Below are 20624 nucleotides of genomic sequence, written 5' to 3'. Positions count from 1 at the left end.
CTGAAGTTCCTGCATGAAATTGTTAAAATCATCAATACTTGCTTGTGAGAAGGATAGGCTGCCTCTTTCCTAGGCTTTAAGTACTTCGTTAAAATCCCCAATTAGAAGCGAAGGTAATGTGTTTGAGTTTTGGTACTCAATTATTTGCCTCCATACTTCTGCTCTTGCAGCAACATTGCAAGGATTATACACCGTGATTAGTGTGCATTCGAATTCATTAGGCAAGAGAGTACCACTGACCACAATCTAATTTTGCATCACAAGTTGAGCTTTCACATTGAAAAAGGTTGTGTTCCATATATATGGCTAGGATTCCACCCGAGTTGCCTCTGGATGGGCTGAAAATTACTTTGTTGTCATTTGACTTCCAGCAGGTGCGCATAATTTTGTTATTTATTTCCTCCATTTTTGTGTCTTGGACAAAGACGAAGCATGGATTGTGTATGGAGATCATCTTCCTGAAAGAGTTACGTTTAACTCGAGCATTTAACCCCCTAATATTCCATTATATTATTAACATTATAATTGACATTTTTGATGACAATGTGTGGGAAAGGCTCAACGAAGGCTTGCTTCCCAATTGAGCCATTGATTTTTCAAAATAACTCCGATTCTTCTCTCTAGTTCAGTTTTCGGGCCATTGAAGGATAGGCCTAGAGTGTTGGTCATTTAGATGATATCTCCCACTTGAATGGTTTTGGGAAGGTGTATTGATGGGGAGGATGGGCTAGATGGTTGTGAGAATGTAATGGATTTTCTTAGCTTCCTTTTTTTTCTCAAGTTTTCTTTTTCTTTTTTTTTCCTGCTCTCTTTTTGTATGTGGGAATTGTGTTTTCGAATCTAGGTGGGAAGAGAGGGCGAGAGCACGAAGAGGATCCAAGAATTGAAGAGGATGATGCTTTGGGTTTGTTTGGCTTGAGAAGTGGGCCAAAGGTATTGGATGTCTTGATTGGTGAGTAGATGACTTTATGTGGTGATGTTAATCGCATTGGGCTTTTTAGTCCAAGCTGAACAATGGGATAGTTTTGTGTTGTGTTTTCAAAAAGGTTGTCATTTTGGTAGCTTGGTTTGGGAGGTTTGTTTTGTTTTGGGCCCAAGTTGTTATGTTTTGGGTTTTTTGTCTGTTGACCATATAGATTCCAAGGGGTTGAGTTAATGTCTTGGGTGGATAAATGTATATAATCTAGGTGGAGAGATGGTTGTGCTTGGTTATTGAGAGTAAATGGCGGCTCTGGTGGTTGAATTTCACAATTCCTAACATTCTCTCTCAATGTACTCATTGATTCATCATTTGAAATGCGACTTTTCATATTTCTTGTCTCTGAGACAATTTTTGCAGCCAATGGAGGCTTACCTGGGATTGACTTTGAAGTTTCTGGGTTTTTTCATTCATTTAGGACTGTTTCTCCTTCTGTCTTCTTTTCTTCATCATGATCACTATTGTTTGGTTGGGCCCTGTGATACTGTTTTTCCGAGATGAAGACATGATGTTGAATATATATCTTCAATTTCCATGGACACTTTACAATTGATATGGAACATGCAGTCAGTGCATATTTTTATTTTTGCACAATCAAATTGTTTGTAGTGAACTGAGATAACTTTTCCGAAAATACAACCTAAGTTATAAAAGTTTTCGTAACTCTATGCTACAAGAGGAACAACATATTTGTTTATCCATGATTTTCTCCATAACGCTTTACTCCTTCTGTTTACATCTCTAACTGCCATGAACAACCTGTCAAGCCATTGACTGTCGATGATTGATCTTTTATCTTCCAAGGAATCAAAGATTAGAAGATGTTGCATGCCTCCCATTGATTTGATTATAAGACAGTTTACTCCTTCTGAGAGTATGTGTTTTAAGATTGACTCAGATGACTGAAGTGAATGTGAGATAGCAATGGCACTTCTGTTCAGCCATTCCTTGTTCTCATCATGTAGTCTCCCTCTTATTCCAGCTGCTATGTCGCTTTCTGTGTCAATTTCTTCAAGTGAATTTCGGATTTTTCCAGTGTCCTCTCCTAGGACCTTTGAACTCATGATGCGGTGTTTTGTTGGGTTTGGTTTGGTTGGCTTCAGGTTTGCCTCCAGGTTTTCCTCTCTAATTTTATTATGTGTCATCTGATTAGGTTGTTTTTCTGTGTGGACAACCTCTTTGTATGACCTATCATCTCGCAGCTTGTTTGGTTTTATGGGGTGGCTATGTTTGGTGAGTATTCGAGATTTAAATGGCTGGTGTAGAGTGCGGTTTGGGTTTGAGGGGTTGTGAGTTTCGACTGGTCTATCATATTTGGCTGGAAATACATTGATTCTTGTGTTTCCATATATCCTTCCATTTTCATCTCTTACTGTTGTGACAAGGGATTGAGGGTACACGAATTGTACAAAAGCAAAACAATGATTTGGGTTTCTTTGTATTGTGGGGATATGGATGTTGGCTATGGCTCCATGGCATCGGAACACCTTGGCTATGTCTTGTATGTTGGTTGTAATTGGCGGGTGGTTAACGAAGCAGGTACGACGGGCTTGGCTGTGGTTGGGTTTAGGATTATTCCGGGTGACAATGGTCCAGTGGTTTCTCTCTCTAGGGGGATTCTCTCTCTCATCTTTTTACTCGCTTTTACTCAGCTAAAACGAGTCGGGTACCTTATGACCCGACCCAGGAATATCAGGTACCCGATTATTAGGTACCCGATTTTTCTGGGTCGGGTTATGGGCTGCATTTTCAAGTATCTGAAAATGTGGGTACCCACATATTTGGGTACCTGACATTTCGAGTACCCTGTTATGAACACGCCTAATTCGGTTTGGGTTTGAATGATGGTTTGGGTTGATGGGTTAGTTTAATAAAGATGCTTATAATAAAAGTCTTTGGACTCCTCTTTACAATATAGGCTCATGAAACATAGTAAAAGTTTTTGGGCTCCTCTTCCCAATAATTAAAATCTTTTGTACTCCCACTCAACCTTTCAAATATAAAATAACTTTCAAGTATGACTAAATAAAATATCTGATGACTTAAAACCATTAAAGAATCCTTTTGGCTTTCAATAGTCAACATTCTAAAAAAATACAATATTTAAATACTCAAAAATATATATCAATATACATTAAAATATATTTATAAAATTCATAAAATTACGAGATAATACACAAGCGTGTTAGATTTTTATGAACACCCCTATTGCCAATTGAATATCAGCGTCCTTCAGGACTTTAGCAACCGTTGGATATACCACTTACACTAGTGGAAAATAACCCTAACTGATCTACTCAAATAGTAACTGATTTGAAAATGGGCCAGACTAGTCAACGGCGGAGAGGTTGAGGGAATTCAACTGATCCGGTTCAAAACATAATCAATTGAGTTTTAACTGATCCAATTAAGTTGCAAAACAGGATCAGTTATTTAAGTTACCTAACTCGGGTTTTGCAGCTCAATTGGATCAATTACCTTCAATTTCATATATTTTTTTAAAAAAACTCACGCTTTCTAAAGAGGGAAAGATAGGCAGAGAACAACTTTCCCACATATGTATACACCAACAAAATGATCAAAATACATACGTAATAATTAAAATACATACATAGGATACATACTATGTTAGGTGATGAAATAAATAAACACACACATATCTAAGTGCAAATACATAATATAATTCACAAAATAATCAAAATTAATATCCATGAATTACTAAATAAATTCAACAATTCTATCTAAAATTCATAAAGAAATTACAAAAAAAATGTTAACAACTGAAAAAAATTACAAAAATCATCAAGCAAAAATTACACAAAAAACAAAATTAATAAAAACCCTAAAAGCGTAATTGAGTATAGAGAGAAGAGAGAATTATAGAAAACCCCTAAAATGCTATATTACATAAACAATCTCAACCCCTAAATACGCAAAATTGATATCAGCCTCAAAGGTTTAACAATTAATTAATTAATTAATTGAGTGAATCTAAATAAAAAAAAACCTTGAATTTGAGCTGGATGAAGAGAGAGAGGGAGTAAAACATGCAAGGCTGTGTTGCTCACGCCATGTTCATCTTTGAAATTAAAGATCTATGTATTGGATGAAGATAGAGAAGACCGATTGCGATGGTTATGGCGTTGAGAAGATTTCCTGGGTGTTCTTGAGGAGTAGGTGTTGGTGGTTGTGGCGTTAAGAGGTTGAGATAGAAGAGGGTGGGCATGGCATTGAGAGGATGATAGAGAAGAAAGTGTTCGTGGCGCATATAGTTACATAGAGAAGAGGGTGGCATGGCGTTGATGTGTGTTGGTGGGTGGTGGCGTTTGAGAGGGTAGTGTGCTAGTGGCATTGAGAGGGTGAGAGTATTAGGGTTTGAGTGAGGATCAGAGAGTCAAAGATGGAGTAAGGAGAGTGAAATATGGAGTATTAGATCGAGCGTGGAGGGAAAGGGGTGGGGTGGTATATGATGGCCTAAATGCATTATATGGTCCAGTTGGTCTTAAACCAGATTCGTTAACATTAAGTGATCTAGTTTTAGGCCAACCGGAACAGTTATTTGACCCTTTAATTTATTTTATTTTCGCACAAACGAATGATTTTACGGATCCAATTTTGGTAGAACTAAATTCGTTTCTTTGTATTATATAAGGTTTTTTCCACTAGTGTTGGTTTGAAATGGGAGCCGATAACTATGGATTTAGTCATGGGATTACAATAACTCCTCTCAGGATGAATTCTATATGGGTTATAGTGGATAAGCTTACAAAAGTGGTCATTTCTTAGAAATTCATGATATTTAGGATCTTGAACGATTAGCAAGATAGCATGTTGAAGAGATTACTAGACTTCATGGAGTACCTTTATCTATTGTATATGATCGAGAAACTTGATATATATTTAAAATTTTGGCAAAAGCTACAGAAAGCATTGGGTACACAATTGAACATTAGCACAACCTTTCACCCAGCTACAGGTTACTAGATTAAAAGAACTATTCAAGCTTTAGAAGATTTTGCGAGCTTGTGTTTTGGAATTTAAAGGTTCATGGGAAATACGTTTGTCATTAAGAAAATTCTCCTTAACAATAGTTATCATGCTAGCATTAATAGGGGTGTGCAAAAATATCCGATCCGAAATATCCGATCCGAAAACCCGCCGATCCGATCCGAAATTTCGAATATCCGATCCGATTTTAAGATTTCGGATATTTCGGATCGGATATCCGGAAAAAAATCCGGGTTTTCGGATCGGATACGGATCGGGATTTTTCAAAAATTTCAACGATCCCGATCCGAAAATCCGGTGATCCGATATGAAAATCCGGTGTCCGATCCGAGAACCCGGTGATCCGATCCGAAAAGTTCGAATATCCGAAAATTTCGGATCGGATTCGGATCGCAATTCCTCTGATCCGAAATTTTCGGATATCCGGATTTTCGGATCGGATCGGATCCGATATCCGACATTGAACACCCCTAAGCATTAATATGTCACCTTATGAAACTCTATATGCACGAAAATGTGAACCCCTTTATGTTGGAGTGACAAAAATGGATTAAGATAGTTGGACCTGAAATGATACAGAAAACATCAGATGATGTTCAAATCATTGAAGAAAAAATGAAAACTTCACAGAACCATCAAACTAGTTATGCTGACTTTAAAAGAACGCATGTAGAATTTTGAGTTGGTGACTCAACAATTTTTATGGTTTCCCCAACTAGAGGAGTATTGACGTTTGGCAAAGCAAGAAAATTTCGTCCGGGGTATATCCGACCATTTGAGATTATTGAGAAAATTAGAAATTTAGTTTACCGATTAGCACTTTCTAGTTAATTTTCTTGAATCATGATGTGTTCCGTGTTTCAATTATACCTTGATATATTGTTCTAGCAAACACGCATTAGGAATCTTGTTCGTTATTTAGTGGACTATGTACAAAAACTACAATTGAAGTTCTTGAATCTTTATTACAAAAGGTCAAGCGACACTAGCAAGCGAGGAAATCAGTATGCTACAAGGGTATGATTTATTATTCTATGATGAGTATTAGTTTATGCATGAGATCTTGGGTATTTGATGTTAGAAAATTAATTTATACATTTTCGCTAATTGCATCAAATTTCTACATGTTCTCGTCATGGGAAATGGGAGGGCTTTGTGATAGGTTGTGCTAAGGTAGAATGTGATAGGACGTTAATGTAATTTATCATACCAAATTTATAAAATAGTATAGTAATTAGTTCCCATGCATAAAGATATGAAGTATCTGATACATCACTATTGTATATTATACACTAACTGATTAGTCAAAAAGTTCCTCTATAACATACATAATAAGATTAGCTAGGATAATACATATATAGACTCATAGTGATAGTATATGTTATACAAGTCTAATAACTAGGGCTCTTCCTTAAGAAGGAAGGGTGGAACCACATCTTGCAATAGCCCATAATCATCAGTTGGAAACTGTAACTGATGAATGTTATGACGATGATGAAGTTGTTGCAGATGTGAAAACTGCGAAAAGGAAGAAACACCAACACTCATATTATCAGCTCCGCCGTGCCCTAGTTGAGCTAGTAGTTCGTGAGGGAAGTTCGATGACGACGATGGTGGTGCTGGTGCTAGCATGGAATATTGAGGGAGGAGCGCAGCAGCATGACCACGTAACGTGGCCGGAACTGGGTGGTTGTGCTGACCCTCGTAGGTTGTAATGACCGTCGACGGGTCTTGGAAAGATCTTTCCACTCTCTTCTTTACCATGCATTTCTGTGTTGTGCAACGATAGTAGCTCCTGAAATCATTACCTTCATTTGTTAAATGCCATAAGGCGTAACCTATAGCACGCATACTGCATACATCAATAAATGTGTCTGATCTTACACATGTCATTCAATCTTTTCTTTTCATCATGATTCACGGTATAATTTATGTCTTGATTTGTCTTTTTATTATTATTGTTGTTATTCTAAAAAATCTAAACCTATATATTATAGCTAGCTGAGTAAATTTTAGTAACTGGACATGAACTTTCTTGTTAATTCAGATCTAATATCTTATCATATTTATTATTACTATTAGATTTTAGTTCCATACTAGATTTGTCTTTTATTTGTGTTTTTTTTATAATTTGTTGGATAACAATTATGGAGGGAAGGGAAAAGTGAGCTTGCAATTTCCTTCCATAATTTTCCAATGTCAGAAGGATGAAATATTACTACCAAAATTATTCCCACCCCAATCACTTCATAAATATTCATAACATAATGGACATATTCCTTCAGCAAGGAGAGTCCTCAGAAGATGAAAGAATGTTTGGGGGTCATAACACCAACAGAAAGCTATGTGCACGCTGCACGCAGCACCTTTACCATTGGATTGCCAGGAGTTTGAAGGTTCGAAATTTAAGAGAATGGATCATGCTGCTCTAGTTGCCACTGTCTATAGATTATGGGGAGAGAGGAATAACTCTCTTTGGAGTCAACAAATGACTGCATTGAATGATTGAATATAGTCATTAGGGATATAAAGTACTGGATGATGCAAAGAATTGAGGGTTGGCTTCCAGAAAAGATTGCAGAGTTGGACACACAATGGTTTAGCAATCTGTATTTTTGTTGCGTTTTTTTCGTCTTGTGACTTTGTTTTTGCTTGTATATTTGCTATGTAAGGCTTTGGCCTCAGTTGTTTGTCTTCAAGTCTAGGGGTAGGATTCTTTTGTAGAAGGTTTTTCCCTTGCCTTGAAAGTAATAGGCTGTGTCTCTTTTTATAATTCATACTAGCAATTTATGCACGCATGCATGCTTTAATTATTTTTTTTATTGGTTATTCTTCCACAATAAATTTTTTGAATTTTTTCTTTTCAACTAAATTTTTTATAGCATTTAAAAAACTTTTAGGTTCTATTTGATTGTGCTATTTTATGAGTAAATAATTTGAAATCAATGAAGCACGTATAATGCATAAAACAATTAGAAAATATATATCACTAACCTTTTGTTGTTTTTATCATAAAGTTGGAGTTGAAACTATATGATGGTTCGATAATGTTATTTTGGGTAAAGAGTGTTATTTTATTGATAAAAAATATAAGTTTCTAAATACATTATAAATCATCATCAAGCTTTTACGTACTACATTATTGTCGATAAAGTATTTCAATAACACACTCTAACTTTTTTTATGGACTTTTCTAATCAATGTATACTCATATGTATGTGTCATTTTATATTTATGGTAAATTTCCTTATGTAAAATTATTTTGTCAATTTTATGTTGATTGTGATGACTTTGACTTGTTTGAGAATTTCCTTTTATAAAATAATTTTGTCAATTTTTGTTGATATGCGTTTACTGTGCTAACAAAATATAATTTATTTAACAGGATTAAAAATGTAATTTCAAATGGGGACACCGTTGTTCTCCTCTTCTCTTATAGTATAGAGATATAGTGCGCATATTTATTTACCAAAAAACCACTATTATTTATATTTGACTACTTGTTAGTAGATTTAGTAAAGTCAGATTTTTAGAGTGGTTCATTTCGGATATCCGATCCGATCCGAAATTTCGGATTGGAAAAAAGCGATCTGAATCCGATACGAAAAATTTCGGATCGTGTCGGATTGGATATCCGAAATTTTCGGATCGGATCATCGGATATCCGAAAACCAAAAAAATTGAAATTTTTAAAGGAAAAGTTCATAAAAACAAGTTTCGGATTGGATCATCGGATATTTCAGATATCCGATCTTGAAAACAGATATTTTAGATCGGATATCCGAAAATATCCGCAAAAATCTGAAAAATTTCAATGATACGGATATTTTCGAATATCCGAAAAGAAAAAATGTTGATCCGTATTCGATTCGAAAATTTTCGAATAACCGGTCCGAAATATCCAAAAACTAAAAAAAACAGATCGGATCGACCGAATCGTATATTTATGAACACCCTAGTTACGTGTGTGAAACTGTGAATACAGGTTTTCACAAAAAGTCAAGATGTTTGAATTAAAAAATGATGAGATGTAAGTATTTGTTTTCCGAAAAATAAAAGGATGTGGGAACGGAATTGAAAACAAAAAGGGGCAGGTATTTTGGCACTAGGAAACAATAAATCATCAACAATTGCTGCTTTTGGTAGATTCCTAATTAAGTCTTTCACATTTTAAGGGGCACCCTCAATTCTGAGAAGTCAAATTGTTTGTTTTAGGGCGACCACCGACCACCAAGCTGTTCCTCTAGCAATTGGCAACGGCAACTCATTGCCAACTCTTTTTTCACAAGGAAAGAAATTTTTCATTCATATAAGGTCATATACTCATATATATGATATATCTATAGGCAGATTTGCCACTGAAATAAAAAAGCTCTAAAATACACAAACAAGTTTACATGTAAAACAATTTTTACCCTTGGCCTTTGGAAGACGGAAGTACCTTTTTAAACCGATATCCTTCAATTATTTGGAATTTTGAAATAATGACATTAGTTACAATTAGGCATAATTTTCTAATTTTTTCTCAACATATAAGGAAAAATATAATCATGTCGGATCTTGTTTGATTCGTCTCAATGAATACTTTATTACTATTTAATCACTATAATTTTTGTCTAATATGTAATGAAAAATATTTAAGGTTCAATAAGTGTATTTGCAATATTAAAGATATTTAAGATTCAATAAATATATTTACAAACGTATACGGTTAAAGTAGGGATAAGAAAAAATAGAATACCAATTAATGATAAGAATTAAAATGTGCTTTGATAAACTTGGGTGGCACTAGACCATATTTTTTCAAATTTATTTTTATTCATTTATTTGGTGTATAGAGATCCATAAGCCATACTAATATTTTGACGCAATCTCATCAGAAAATTTTCAACAACACTTTAAATATTGATCAAATAAAGTGTCTCACATCCACACATTGTTTATTAAAACGAGCAAGTAATCTTTATAATAAATAAAAATATTTTTTGGTAAATTTGCATTGATGCATGCAGGTATCTATAATAAATTATGCATGATTATGAACCATTATTGATTTTGTACCTTCCTGATCTTCAATTATGTTTAAACTTACACGGTATCTAACTATCTAAGTGATATTACAGGCTAGCATAAAATCAAATTATACAGCGCCGAAGCAACTCCTACACGGAACTAGTCTGCTCCATACCGGCGAAACTTTATCTCTACAAGTATAGTGTCCTTTCTTTTTCCTTTTTTTTGTTGGTACAATATAAGTAGGGTGTCCTAACATTCCAATAGTTGTTTTATTCTAGTTATTAGCCAAAAAAAAATTATTCGATAATTAACTAGTCCAAGTAAGCTAAGCCCTCATGAGTGTTAAGAAGGAGAATTCCAATTTATAAGGAAACTTCCAAACATTGAAAAATGGAGATTTATACCGAGAATCAAATATTTACACAAACTCTCCAAAATGGGGCTAATGAGAGTCAAACACCCAACCAACAAGTTGGGAGGTGGGAGCTTCAACCATTGGGATCCTCATATGATTCTCAACTAATTATCAGCCAAATGAAACCAGCAGGCCTGTCTCGAACTATATAGAGGCCCTGTGCGAACTCATATTCGAAAAGTTCAATAATGTAATAGCTCATCCATTCATGATTCTTCACTTCATATCATCATATAATGAAAAAAGAGTAGCCCAAATAAGTAGATAAACATTTTCTTATTATTACTTGAACTTTAATTCTCTATTTCGAGGTCCGCACACATAAGGGGCCATGTTCCATGGAACATGCTGAACATGGTAAAAGTCGGCCTGAAAACCGACTTTTTGATTTGCTTTTGATAAGAAACGTGGAAATATTCAAACAATACATTACATACATAAATAAAAATCATATACTAGTCTCTAACTTGCTATAGATATAGTTAATCTAATTGAAATATCTTACCTAATGTTAATTAATATTCTGTCAAGCATTTCAATTTGAACAAATTACTTAACTCGTGTGCAATTGTATACCATTTAGGTTCCGTTTGGTAGGGCGTAAAACATTTCCAGTGTAAAATGATTTTCATGGAAAATAATTTACAATGGAAAACACAATTCCAAAATTAGTTTTCCGTTGTTTGGTTCTATGTAAAAAAAAAAAATAATGAAAATGAAAGAAATTTGAAAGGGAAAGTAATGAGATAGTGAAACGAGTGTGTAAGAGAGATGAGGAAAATAATTTTCCTTTCATTTTGAAGAGAAAATGGTTTTCCATCATTAGAAGTATAATTTTACTCCAAGGGAAAATGGTTTTACACTCCTTTGCCAACCAGACAATGTAAAACTCAAAATAGAGGAAAACAATTTTCCTGGAAAACGTTTTACGCCCTATCAAACGGAGTCTTAATTTAGGGGATGTTATATTATAATACTGGTTATAAATATTATTTTGAGCTACTTTTAAAGTTTGGTTTTAACTTTTTTAAAGTTACATCACATGGATATATTTGTTATAATAAACATAAATAATTGGACAATATTGCAAACAAAAATTAAGATGATGAACATACCCTAGTTTTTACTTTTTATTTTCACTCTTGTAAAGTTGTAAATTGGACAATTCGCAACAAAAACGAACAAAGCCACTTATACTATGATTTAACCTTTATTTTCAAGAAAACAGTGGCATATTTGTATTTTTTTTTTTTTTTTTTTTTTTGTTTTGAAATTCGATGCATTTGGCTACTAATCTTAAAGAAACTCAATATTTCGGCGTATTTATCTATTTCGAACATTTTTCATGAGTACATCTGTACATGAATCCAAAATCTCAATCTACAAAATGGTATCTATATTAAACTCATATCCACATGCATAATGTGAAAACGCGTTTCAATACCAACTAGATATAGACTATAGTACTACTGAAACTTCTAAAAGTGGTGGAGAAAAAAAAAAAAAAAAAAAAAAAGAGGAAAATTGAGAATGATCAACCGTGAGAACATACCTAGGATAAGGACTATTCTTGACGGCCTTTTGCCCATATTTTCTCCATCTATACCCATCTTCAAGTTGATCAACTTCACTCTTTGTCATGAACGCAAATCTTGGTTCCCTTTGCTTCTTCTCCCCTTTCTTCTTTCCCTTATTCCTGTTCATTCATAATCAAACACTCATTTTCCCTCATCAATACTTAATTATGCACTAGATTATTTTTGCTAAATTATTATTATGCACTCAATATAAAATCTAATCTCTATATAATTAATCTGTTGGGTATTGTTGGTTTTTCAAGACCATTACTCATAAATAAATCATGATTTTTCTTTTTATGTAATTAAGTTAGCTCGGCAATTAGCTACGTACGGAGGACTTGAATGCAGACTGGATTTCATCCCTAGCTAGCGGACGTACACTCTATTCATTTGTATTTGGTGGACATTACCTCATGAATTTCTAATTAGTTTTTGGATTATTATTTAAAACAAGAAAAAAGGAAAAAGGTACTTAGTAATATCGTCGTCCCCCATGCTTAATAATTCAGATAATGGTGACAAATATGATTGGTCCAAGCCTAACCAAGAGCCACTATGCAATATGGTTCACATGAAGTTTTTCTTGTTTAGTAACTCATATTTAGGTTGCTAGCTTTGAAATGGTGTCTCATCAAATCTTTCAAGCTCTTCTTCTGCTAAGTGCTACATATCCAACATAAATCACAAATAACTAAAGTGTATTAATATGAAGTGGTAATGAACCTAGTAAGATGAGAGGTTTATGAAATCCCTCATTAAGTTAGTAAGAAACTGAGATTCACAACTTAATATGATCTTCTTGTAGATATGAGTATATTGTTTAACCTTTTCTTGTTTGACCAAGTAGTTAAATCAAGGAATCATTTGTACTTCTATTTTATTCCAAATACTTAAAATAAAGATCAGATCTCTTGTTGAACTTACACTTTCTTTGATTCATCATCGCCGCCTTGATCATCGCATGCTTTAAACGGGTGCTTATCTTCGTTCTTCACACCCGAACGATCATCCGCGCCACCACCTTCCGTGGAGGAGGAAGAGATCGAAGAGTTTGGAGTACCGGGATTCTCCCCACTACCAACGGCAGAGGCTCCCTCTTTCTCTTTCGCCATTCTTGGTTTCTCATCACCACCACCATCAATAACGGAGGAGAAGACTTCTGAGGAGGCCGGGGTCGGTGACAACGCTACGCTCCTGGGGAGAGTAGGGTAGTCCATGGAATATCCATTTATGAAGTCACTGAAGTAAAGATTAGACGAGGTAGGGTTATAAGAATATGGGAAGAAATTATTGTTATCTAATAGGGCATGATCAGGATCTTCATGGATTAACGTTAACGATGGATTATGGTGATAATTATAGGAATTATGATAGTTTCTTGCTTCATCAGACATGGAAGAGTGAGGTGATGATCGACTGAGAAAGGAAGAAAGGAGAGAATTTGACTGGAAAAATTGTAGGTTTGTATTTTTGTTGAAAGAACTCTTTGTCTTGTAATATAATATGAAGGGGAAAGAAATGAGGGAGGGTAATATAAGAGATAGTGTGGTTGGGTAATAAGAGCACCTCCAATGGGGAATTTTACCCTCCCCATATAGACTCTCTCTCCTCAAATGGGGCTCCCCATGAGTGGGGTTGGTTCCCCATTTAATGAGGATGCTCAAAGATTAGGGGAGGTGCCCAAATGGTGCTCTAATGAAGAGGTTACACCTGGCGGGAGAGAGAGAGAAAAAAAAGAGCTGCTGGCCATGAAGACTGACGCGCGGCAGAGGGAGAAAAAAGAAAGGGTGAGCTGGCTGGCATAGGATGACGCGCGCCCAATCAGAAGGTGACAAATGTCACCTTCTCCTTTAAAAGCAACGGTTATTTTTTAAAATAGCCGTTGCACAATTTTGCCATTTTAAAAAAAATCTGCTAATTAAAAAAAAAAAAAATTATACCAACGTTCATATTTTTTAATTGTCTATAAATAGAGACCAATTTTGCCATATTTTAGATACATTCAAATTTCTCTACCTTTTCCAATCTTTAATTTCTCTAATTTTTCTCATCTTAATTATATATTTTATTCCTCTACTCTTTAAATACTTCCAAACAAATTATCCATAATTATGAATCCTAATAATTCTAATTATGGAAATAGGCCTCAAAGAACCCCAAATTATCAATTTAATCTCAACCACCCACAAAATCCAAATTTCCCACAAAATTCTAACTCCCCACAAAATTCTAATTTCCAAAGTAATCCAAATTTCCAACAAAATTCAAATTCCCCACAAAATCCAAATTTCCATCAAAATTTCGAACAAAACCCAAATCGTCAAAATACTAATATTGCTTTTGATCCAAATATGCTCAATAACCCTCAAATCCAAGCCTTATTCCAAGCATTTGTACTCCAAATCAACAACCTTCTAATTTCGAAACCCCGCCCCATACTCCGGTGAATCTCTCATCTCCAATGTCTCAATATATGGATCAAAATCCTACAACTCCAGGGGGAGACGGGAGCAATAACCGAATACCGATTGGAGATTATTACCAAACTCAACAACTCGGAGACGATGATGATGCTTATGATGATGATGATGAAGATGAAGCGGACCAAGGTGGAAAAGGTAAAAATAAGATACTAAAAGAAAGGTGGGGACATGATGAGGATATAGCATTGGTCTCCGGATACCTTAATTGTGGTGGTGATCCATTAGTGGGAACAGATCAGTCAAAGGCAAAGCTTTGGATAGAAATCAAGCGCATCTACGATGCTGAAGTGGTAAAAAAACCATCACTCATCCACCCAAGGACCATGAAGTCAATTAAAGCGCACTGGAGAACCATCAACCGACTCGTGACTTTGTGGGTATCGCAACTCGGTGAAGCCGAGCGAATGAAATCAAGTGGAATGGCTATTACGGATGTAGAGGCTAAAGCTCATGAACTATACAAACAAAAACAAAATAATAAAGCTTTCAAATTGTACCATTGTTGGATGGGAATGAGACACCTTTCAAGATGGCAACCCGGATATGATTCAACTGTTGTGAGTCAATCAAGTTCAAAAAGGTCAAGTGATGAAGTTGTATCAGTTCGCCCGGATGGTCAGAAGAAGGCTAAGGCACAAAGAAAGATGAAAGGAGTAGCTACAAGTTTAGATTGATTTCAACAACACCTTAAGTGAAATGCAAGGTGAACGAATTACAATAAGGAAAAATATAGAAGAAATGATGGATTACCAAAAGCAGCGAGATGAAAAGAAAATGAGGTTCAAGATGTATCAATTGTTGATGACAAAACCATCTCTTGATGCTGTTGAGTTCGAATACTATGAGAAGCTGAGAGAAGAGTTTATGAAGTAGTTTAGTTATAAGCTTGTTTTATTTAGTATCCTTAATTCTTTCGTAATTCTAGTATTTACTATCCTAGTTTGTATTGTTTTAATATTTTTTATCTATTGAGAATCTTATCTTCTGAAAAGTGGATTACAATCTTATCTATTGAGAATCTTATCTTCTGAAAAGTGGATTACAATCTTATCTATTGAGAATCTTATCTTCTGAAAAGTGGATTACAATCTTATCTTTTGAAAATCTTTTTTTTGGGATTGTGTAGTCCTTTCTTATCTTCAGAGATTGCACTCTTATCATCAAATGTCTATAAAAGATGAATTGGTTGAATGATAACATCACACCATAACACCATCCTTCTTTCTACAAAAAATATCATTCTTCTTCCTTCAAACCACTTCTTCTTCTTCTCTTCTTGCAACAAAAGGAAACATGAACTTGGATTACAATTCTTCAAGTTCAAGTGATGACCAGTTTGATGATATGGTCAATAACATGATTTTATACAACGCGTATCTTGAAGAACAAGAAGACTACGTAATTCAACAAGCTGTTCAAACAATTGTCGCTCCAATCATAGAAGCCACTCAAAGAACATCTCCCAAAAAAAAAAAAAATATTATTCCAAGAGACCGTGCTGATGCAGATCAAAGGTTAATGAACGATTACTTTGTTGATCGTCCTCTATATACCGAAGACATGTTCCGACGCAGATTGCATGCATTGGCAATGGAAAAATTGCCCACGAGCATGGAAAGGGTTGTATCAAGGTAGGTCCAAATCTGCAACGGTAATTCTAGAAGCCGTGGCCTCCGGAGACTTGTGGATATGGCATGCATTTTTCGGAACACCGGGAACTTGCAATGATATCAATGTATTGGCACGCTCTCCGGTGTTTGATGATCTTTATCAAGGAAGAGCTCCTGAGGTCACATTTAATGTGAATGGTAATACCTATAATAGGGGATATTACCTAACAGATGGGATCTACCCTAAATGGGCAGTGTTCATGCCAGCAATTCGACTCCCACTATCTCCCGTCGATGAGTTGTTCACCAAACGTCAAGAATCAGTTCGGAAAGACGTCGAACGTGCGTTTGGGGTTTTACAAGCACGCTTTGCAATAATACAAAGGCCATCACTCATTTGGGATGAACACTTAATGTGGGAAATAATGCTGGCGTGTATCATTCTTCACAATATGATTGTCGAGGATGAACGGGATACATATCTAAATTATCAAGACGCATCAACTTCGAGCAAGAAAATGCCTCGATTGCTAGTACTTCGTCTAGCCATAGGCTTGAAACATTCTCTGTTCAACCTGGTCGCTACAATGATATAGGGATGCAACAATATTTGCAAAATAGAGCTGATGCGTGGGATAGAGATGTTCACAACTCCTTACAAAAGGACTTGGCTCAACACATTTGGCACAATTGTCGCCAATCAACCAATGATGAGTGAATTATTGTTTGTAATATTAAGTGTAGCCATTGTTGTAAGAAATCTCAATTAAGTAGCTTAATTAAAAGATGAGCATAAATTAACGATTTATCGTTTTAATAGCGTGATTACCAATTTACATAGCGTAATTAGCAACTACCGAATTTAATTATGTCACAATTATTTATTGATTAATTATGAAATTAATGAGGATAATTACGATTTTTTTATTTAATTACAAAGAAATCATGTTACATATGGAATATATAATCAATAGATAAAATATTGGTGGGGTATGGGAAAGTAGGAGAGAGAAAAGGTGGTGGGGTATAGGAAATAAGAGAGAGAAGATAAATGGGGAGGTAGATGAGTGGAGGTATGTGTTTCAAATTTGAGTAAGGTAAAATGGAGAGGTAGTGGAAAATGAGGTGGACAAATAAGATGAGGAGAGAGAAAATATGGGGTGCCTCATGGATGGAGGTGCTCTAAGAGATGAGGCAAAACTTTATAAGGTTTGACAATGCAGCCTTCCAATTAAAAGGGTGAAAAGTGCCTTTTCTATGTTGGAATTTTGTGTGACTTGAGAAAGAGTTAGATACGTTATGTATTAATTATGTAGCATATAAGGCGGAAACTATAGAATTATTCAAGTCTTTTGACAAGCCATGACGTATAGCGTCTATGCTCTATGAAGCGCCGGTCTTGTATTGCTATTTTCATACAATAAGTTATCGAACACTACTGTCCCGTCTTTTTTTTCCATTATTGTAATGTAAGGACTTAAACAAAATTAGCTTAAACAAACCAAATTAGAGGGTAAAAGTGAGATAGTGGATTATAATTTACCAATTTATAAAAGCTCAGTAGCTATTAAAAAGAAGTGAAAGTATTGGGTCAGACCGTCTGACCCAATATTCTCGTCAGACGGGCTGAGCCCAGTACTATACAATTTTATTTTCGACTTCCCTCCACAAAACCAGCACCTCAATCTTCTGAAAATTCAATTTTAAAACCCAAAAATCTTGATTTCAACCAAACCAACCAATCAAAAACGAAAGAAAGCAGATCCAAAGTGTATTATTTAAGAAAAAAAGGAAGAACCTGAGTAAAAACGCGAAGCTTGAGATTGGAGGAGAGAGAAAAAGCGACATTGGAGAGAGAGTGGGAATGATTAGTGCAGCGGCGACGGCGGAGGAGAGAGAGTGAAGAAGTGGTAGTGGAAGTGGACTTCTCATAATGGAGTTCTCTGATCTGGAAATTCACATACATCATACTTACAGTAATGGCGAAGATTTCCAGCCTATTCATGCTGTAGTGGAAGTACTATTCATGCTGAAAGAAATGCCATTCATGTTGTAGGAAGTTTTTCGATGCAGTTATTAATGGCGAATAATTGGTTATCACAGTAATGGCGAAGATTATGAATGACATTTCTTTCAGCACTCTTCCAATCAAGCATGAATAGTGCAATAATTGGTCATCACACTAATGGCGAAGATTTTGGAAGAGTGAAGAGAGTGAAGAAGTGGTAGTGGAAGTACTACTACTACTGGAGTTAAAGGGGAAGAGAAGATGATTCCAGGTATTTTGAGTTGGTTTTTTTTGTTTCAGTTGGTTATTGTTTTCTTTCAGTTCGTTATTGTTTTCTTTCAGTTGGACTTTGTTTTTTTTCAGTTGGACTTTGTTTTCTTTCACTCGGACTTTGTTTTCTTTCAGTTAGACTTTGTTTTCTTTCAGTTGGACTTTATTTTGTTTCAGTTGGACTTTGTTTCGTAATATGTATATCAACTGAAACAAATAATGGACCAACTGAAACAAAAAATGGACCAACTGAAAGAAATAATGGGCCAACTGAGAGAAATAATGGACTACCTGAAAGAAAATGAAGACTACCTGAAAAAAAATGAAGACTACCTGAAAAAAATGAAGACTACCTGAAAAAGAATAAAGACCAACTGAAACCCAAAGTAAGTCTAACTGAAGTACAAAAACCAACAACTGAAAAAAAGAAGACTAACTGAAAACAAAATGAAGACTACCTGAAAAAAAATGAAGACTACCTGAAAAAAAATGAAGACTACCTGAAAGAAAATTAAGACTAACTGAAAAAAATTGGAACCACCTGAAAGTCGTCCGACCAAAGATTATTGTCGGACGAGTCCGACACAATACGTTCTCTAAAAAAAATTATATTACAAATTCCAAAATATCCCCTATGTTTTTGTGTAGTGAATGAGTTGTATATTGAGATAACACTACGACTGTAACAGAAATCGTGGGCCATGCATGTACAATCAAACATCCATAAATTTGAACATGCTTGCATCAAAATGGACCAACTCCAATGGTCCATAATATAACTAGTGATGTCACAAACAGACCTGACTGATGGGTCAGCCTGATCTCGAATCGACTTGAATTTGGTTCAATATGTGAAGGTCAGTCTCTAGACCTGATCGAAACCTGGCCTCAGACTACCCAGACTTGACCGGTATCCGACAAAATCATATTATGACCTGACCACACAAACCTACATTCAAACTGAACGTAACTGTAACCCAACCATATATTAACCCAAAACTCGATTAGACCTAGTAAATACCTGATTTGCTAATGTCCGACCGGAATTCAACTTTAATTCTTGTTAACTAGATAAAATAGGATATGCTTACTTTAAGTGTTGCCTTTTTTGTGGCAACACGGTAGCTAACCAAAAAATTTATATCATTGAAGGAAGACTCATAATACTAATAAAAAACCAATGTTATTTCATTTATTAATTTTGGTCCTCAATGTTAAACCAAAGATGAAGCTGACAATTGGTAATTAAATAAAGAAATATAACTTCATATTTCACCATTAATTTACATCATAGTATAAAATCTACAATACAAGAATCTGGAGAAATAAAATCTTAAAAAACTAATAGAATAGTCAAAATTATATACATTCATTCCTAAAAGATTATATTATTATTTTCGAGAGTATAGGGAGCTCCTCAAGATTTCGATGTCATAGAGCGCACCACGTAGGATTGTCATGTCATTAATTTTTATTTTTATATTCTAAATTAATAGAGTTATACATAAATTTAAATACGTATAAGGAGTTTTGGATAAGCGAAAATTAGAGTTTGATTTTGAATGAACAACCTAAATTATTATATTATGTAAATTGCATATAACTTTTGCTCCGTAATCTAAAATACTATAATTTTTGTACCGACCATTAGAGAGTGCTTAAAATATGTTTCGAAATAAGATCCATTTATAATATAGTTCTACAACATATGAAATAGAGTGCGCCACTGTAACATCCCGATAATTCTCTCTTTTCCAAAACTAATTTTTGAATATAAAGCCATAGAATCATCAAAGCATTATCGCCCGTGTGATAACGTATCGGCTTATTCAGAATTTTGCACCGGAAAGCATATAACTAACTTAGAATTGAAGTTTAATAAATTACAAAGTTAACTTGAAAACCAAACAAGACTCTTAACGTTAACTTCAAACCAAGCTGAAATAAAAATGTATCACCTACGAAACAACAACTAAATCCATGCTACACAAGCTCTCTATTCCCGAAACCCCATGATGCATCATCTGCATTCCTGTAGATGTCAATGCACTAGAGAAACTGCTCCCCAAGAATGGATCATCACAGGATCAATAAGGCAAAGCCATGATTAACACATACAAACAAAGCATGTAATCAGCAAAGCTGAGTACTGCATAATAAATAAATAAACATTCCTAACATGATACTAATAAACATAAACAAGGATAAATAACAATATAATAACCTGCAGATAACTTTTACTGAACTAAACTTTA

General features: G+C 34.9%; 2 protein-coding genes across 2 annotated transcripts; one reads left to right on the top strand and one right to left on the bottom strand.

The window, feature by feature from the left end:
- Window positions 1-6168: 6168 nt before the first annotated feature.
- LOC104883655 (WRKY transcription factor 71) lies at window positions 6169-13960 on the bottom strand. Its single transcript, XM_010668205.4, has 3 exons — window positions 12923-13960; window positions 11971-12114; window positions 6169-6782 (listed from the first exon to the last, which is right to left on the bottom strand). The coding sequence occupies exons 1-3, from the start codon at window positions 13390-13392 to the stop codon at window positions 6386-6388; spliced, it is 1011 nt and encodes a 336-aa protein (XP_010666507.1). The 5' UTR covers window positions 13393-13960; the 3' UTR covers window positions 6169-6385.
- A 2099-nt stretch (window positions 13961-16059) lies between these two features.
- Window positions 16060-16687, top strand: LOC104896760 (uncharacterized). The gene has a single exon (XM_010683548.3). The coding sequence runs from the start codon at window positions 16061-16063 to the stop codon at window positions 16685-16687; it is 627 nt and encodes a 208-aa protein (XP_010681850.3). The 5' UTR covers window position 16060.
- The last annotated feature ends 3937 nt before the right edge of the window (window positions 16688-20624 follow it).

The sequence above is a fragment of the Beta vulgaris genome, chromosome 8 (assembly GCF_026745355.1).
Source record: "Beta vulgaris subsp. vulgaris cultivar EL10 chromosome 8, EL10.2, whole genome shotgun sequence".
NCBI classification, from domain to species: Eukaryota; Viridiplantae; Streptophyta; class Magnoliopsida; order Caryophyllales; family Amaranthaceae; genus Beta; species Beta vulgaris.
This window is presented reverse-complemented; position numbering and strand designations above follow the sequence as displayed.

Excerpts from the sequence above, each read along its gene's own strand:
- LOC104883655 (XM_010668205.4), bottom strand. The coding sequence starts at position 13,392 with ATGTCTGATGAAGCAAGAAACTATCATAATTCCTATAATTATCACCAT. Across the intron at positions 12,115-12,922 it reads GATGATGAATCAAAGAAAGT|GAATAAGGGAAAGAAGAAAG; the intron begins GTAAGTTCAACA and ends ATGAATGAACAG. Across the intron at positions 6,783-11,970 it reads AAGAATAGTCCTTATCCTAG|GAGCTACTATCGTTGCACAA; the intron begins GTATGTTCTCAC and ends TAATGATTTCAG.
- LOC104896760 (XM_010683548.3), top strand. The coding sequence starts at position 16,061 with ATGCATTGGCAATGGAAAAATTGCCCACGAGCATGGAAAGGGTTGTAT.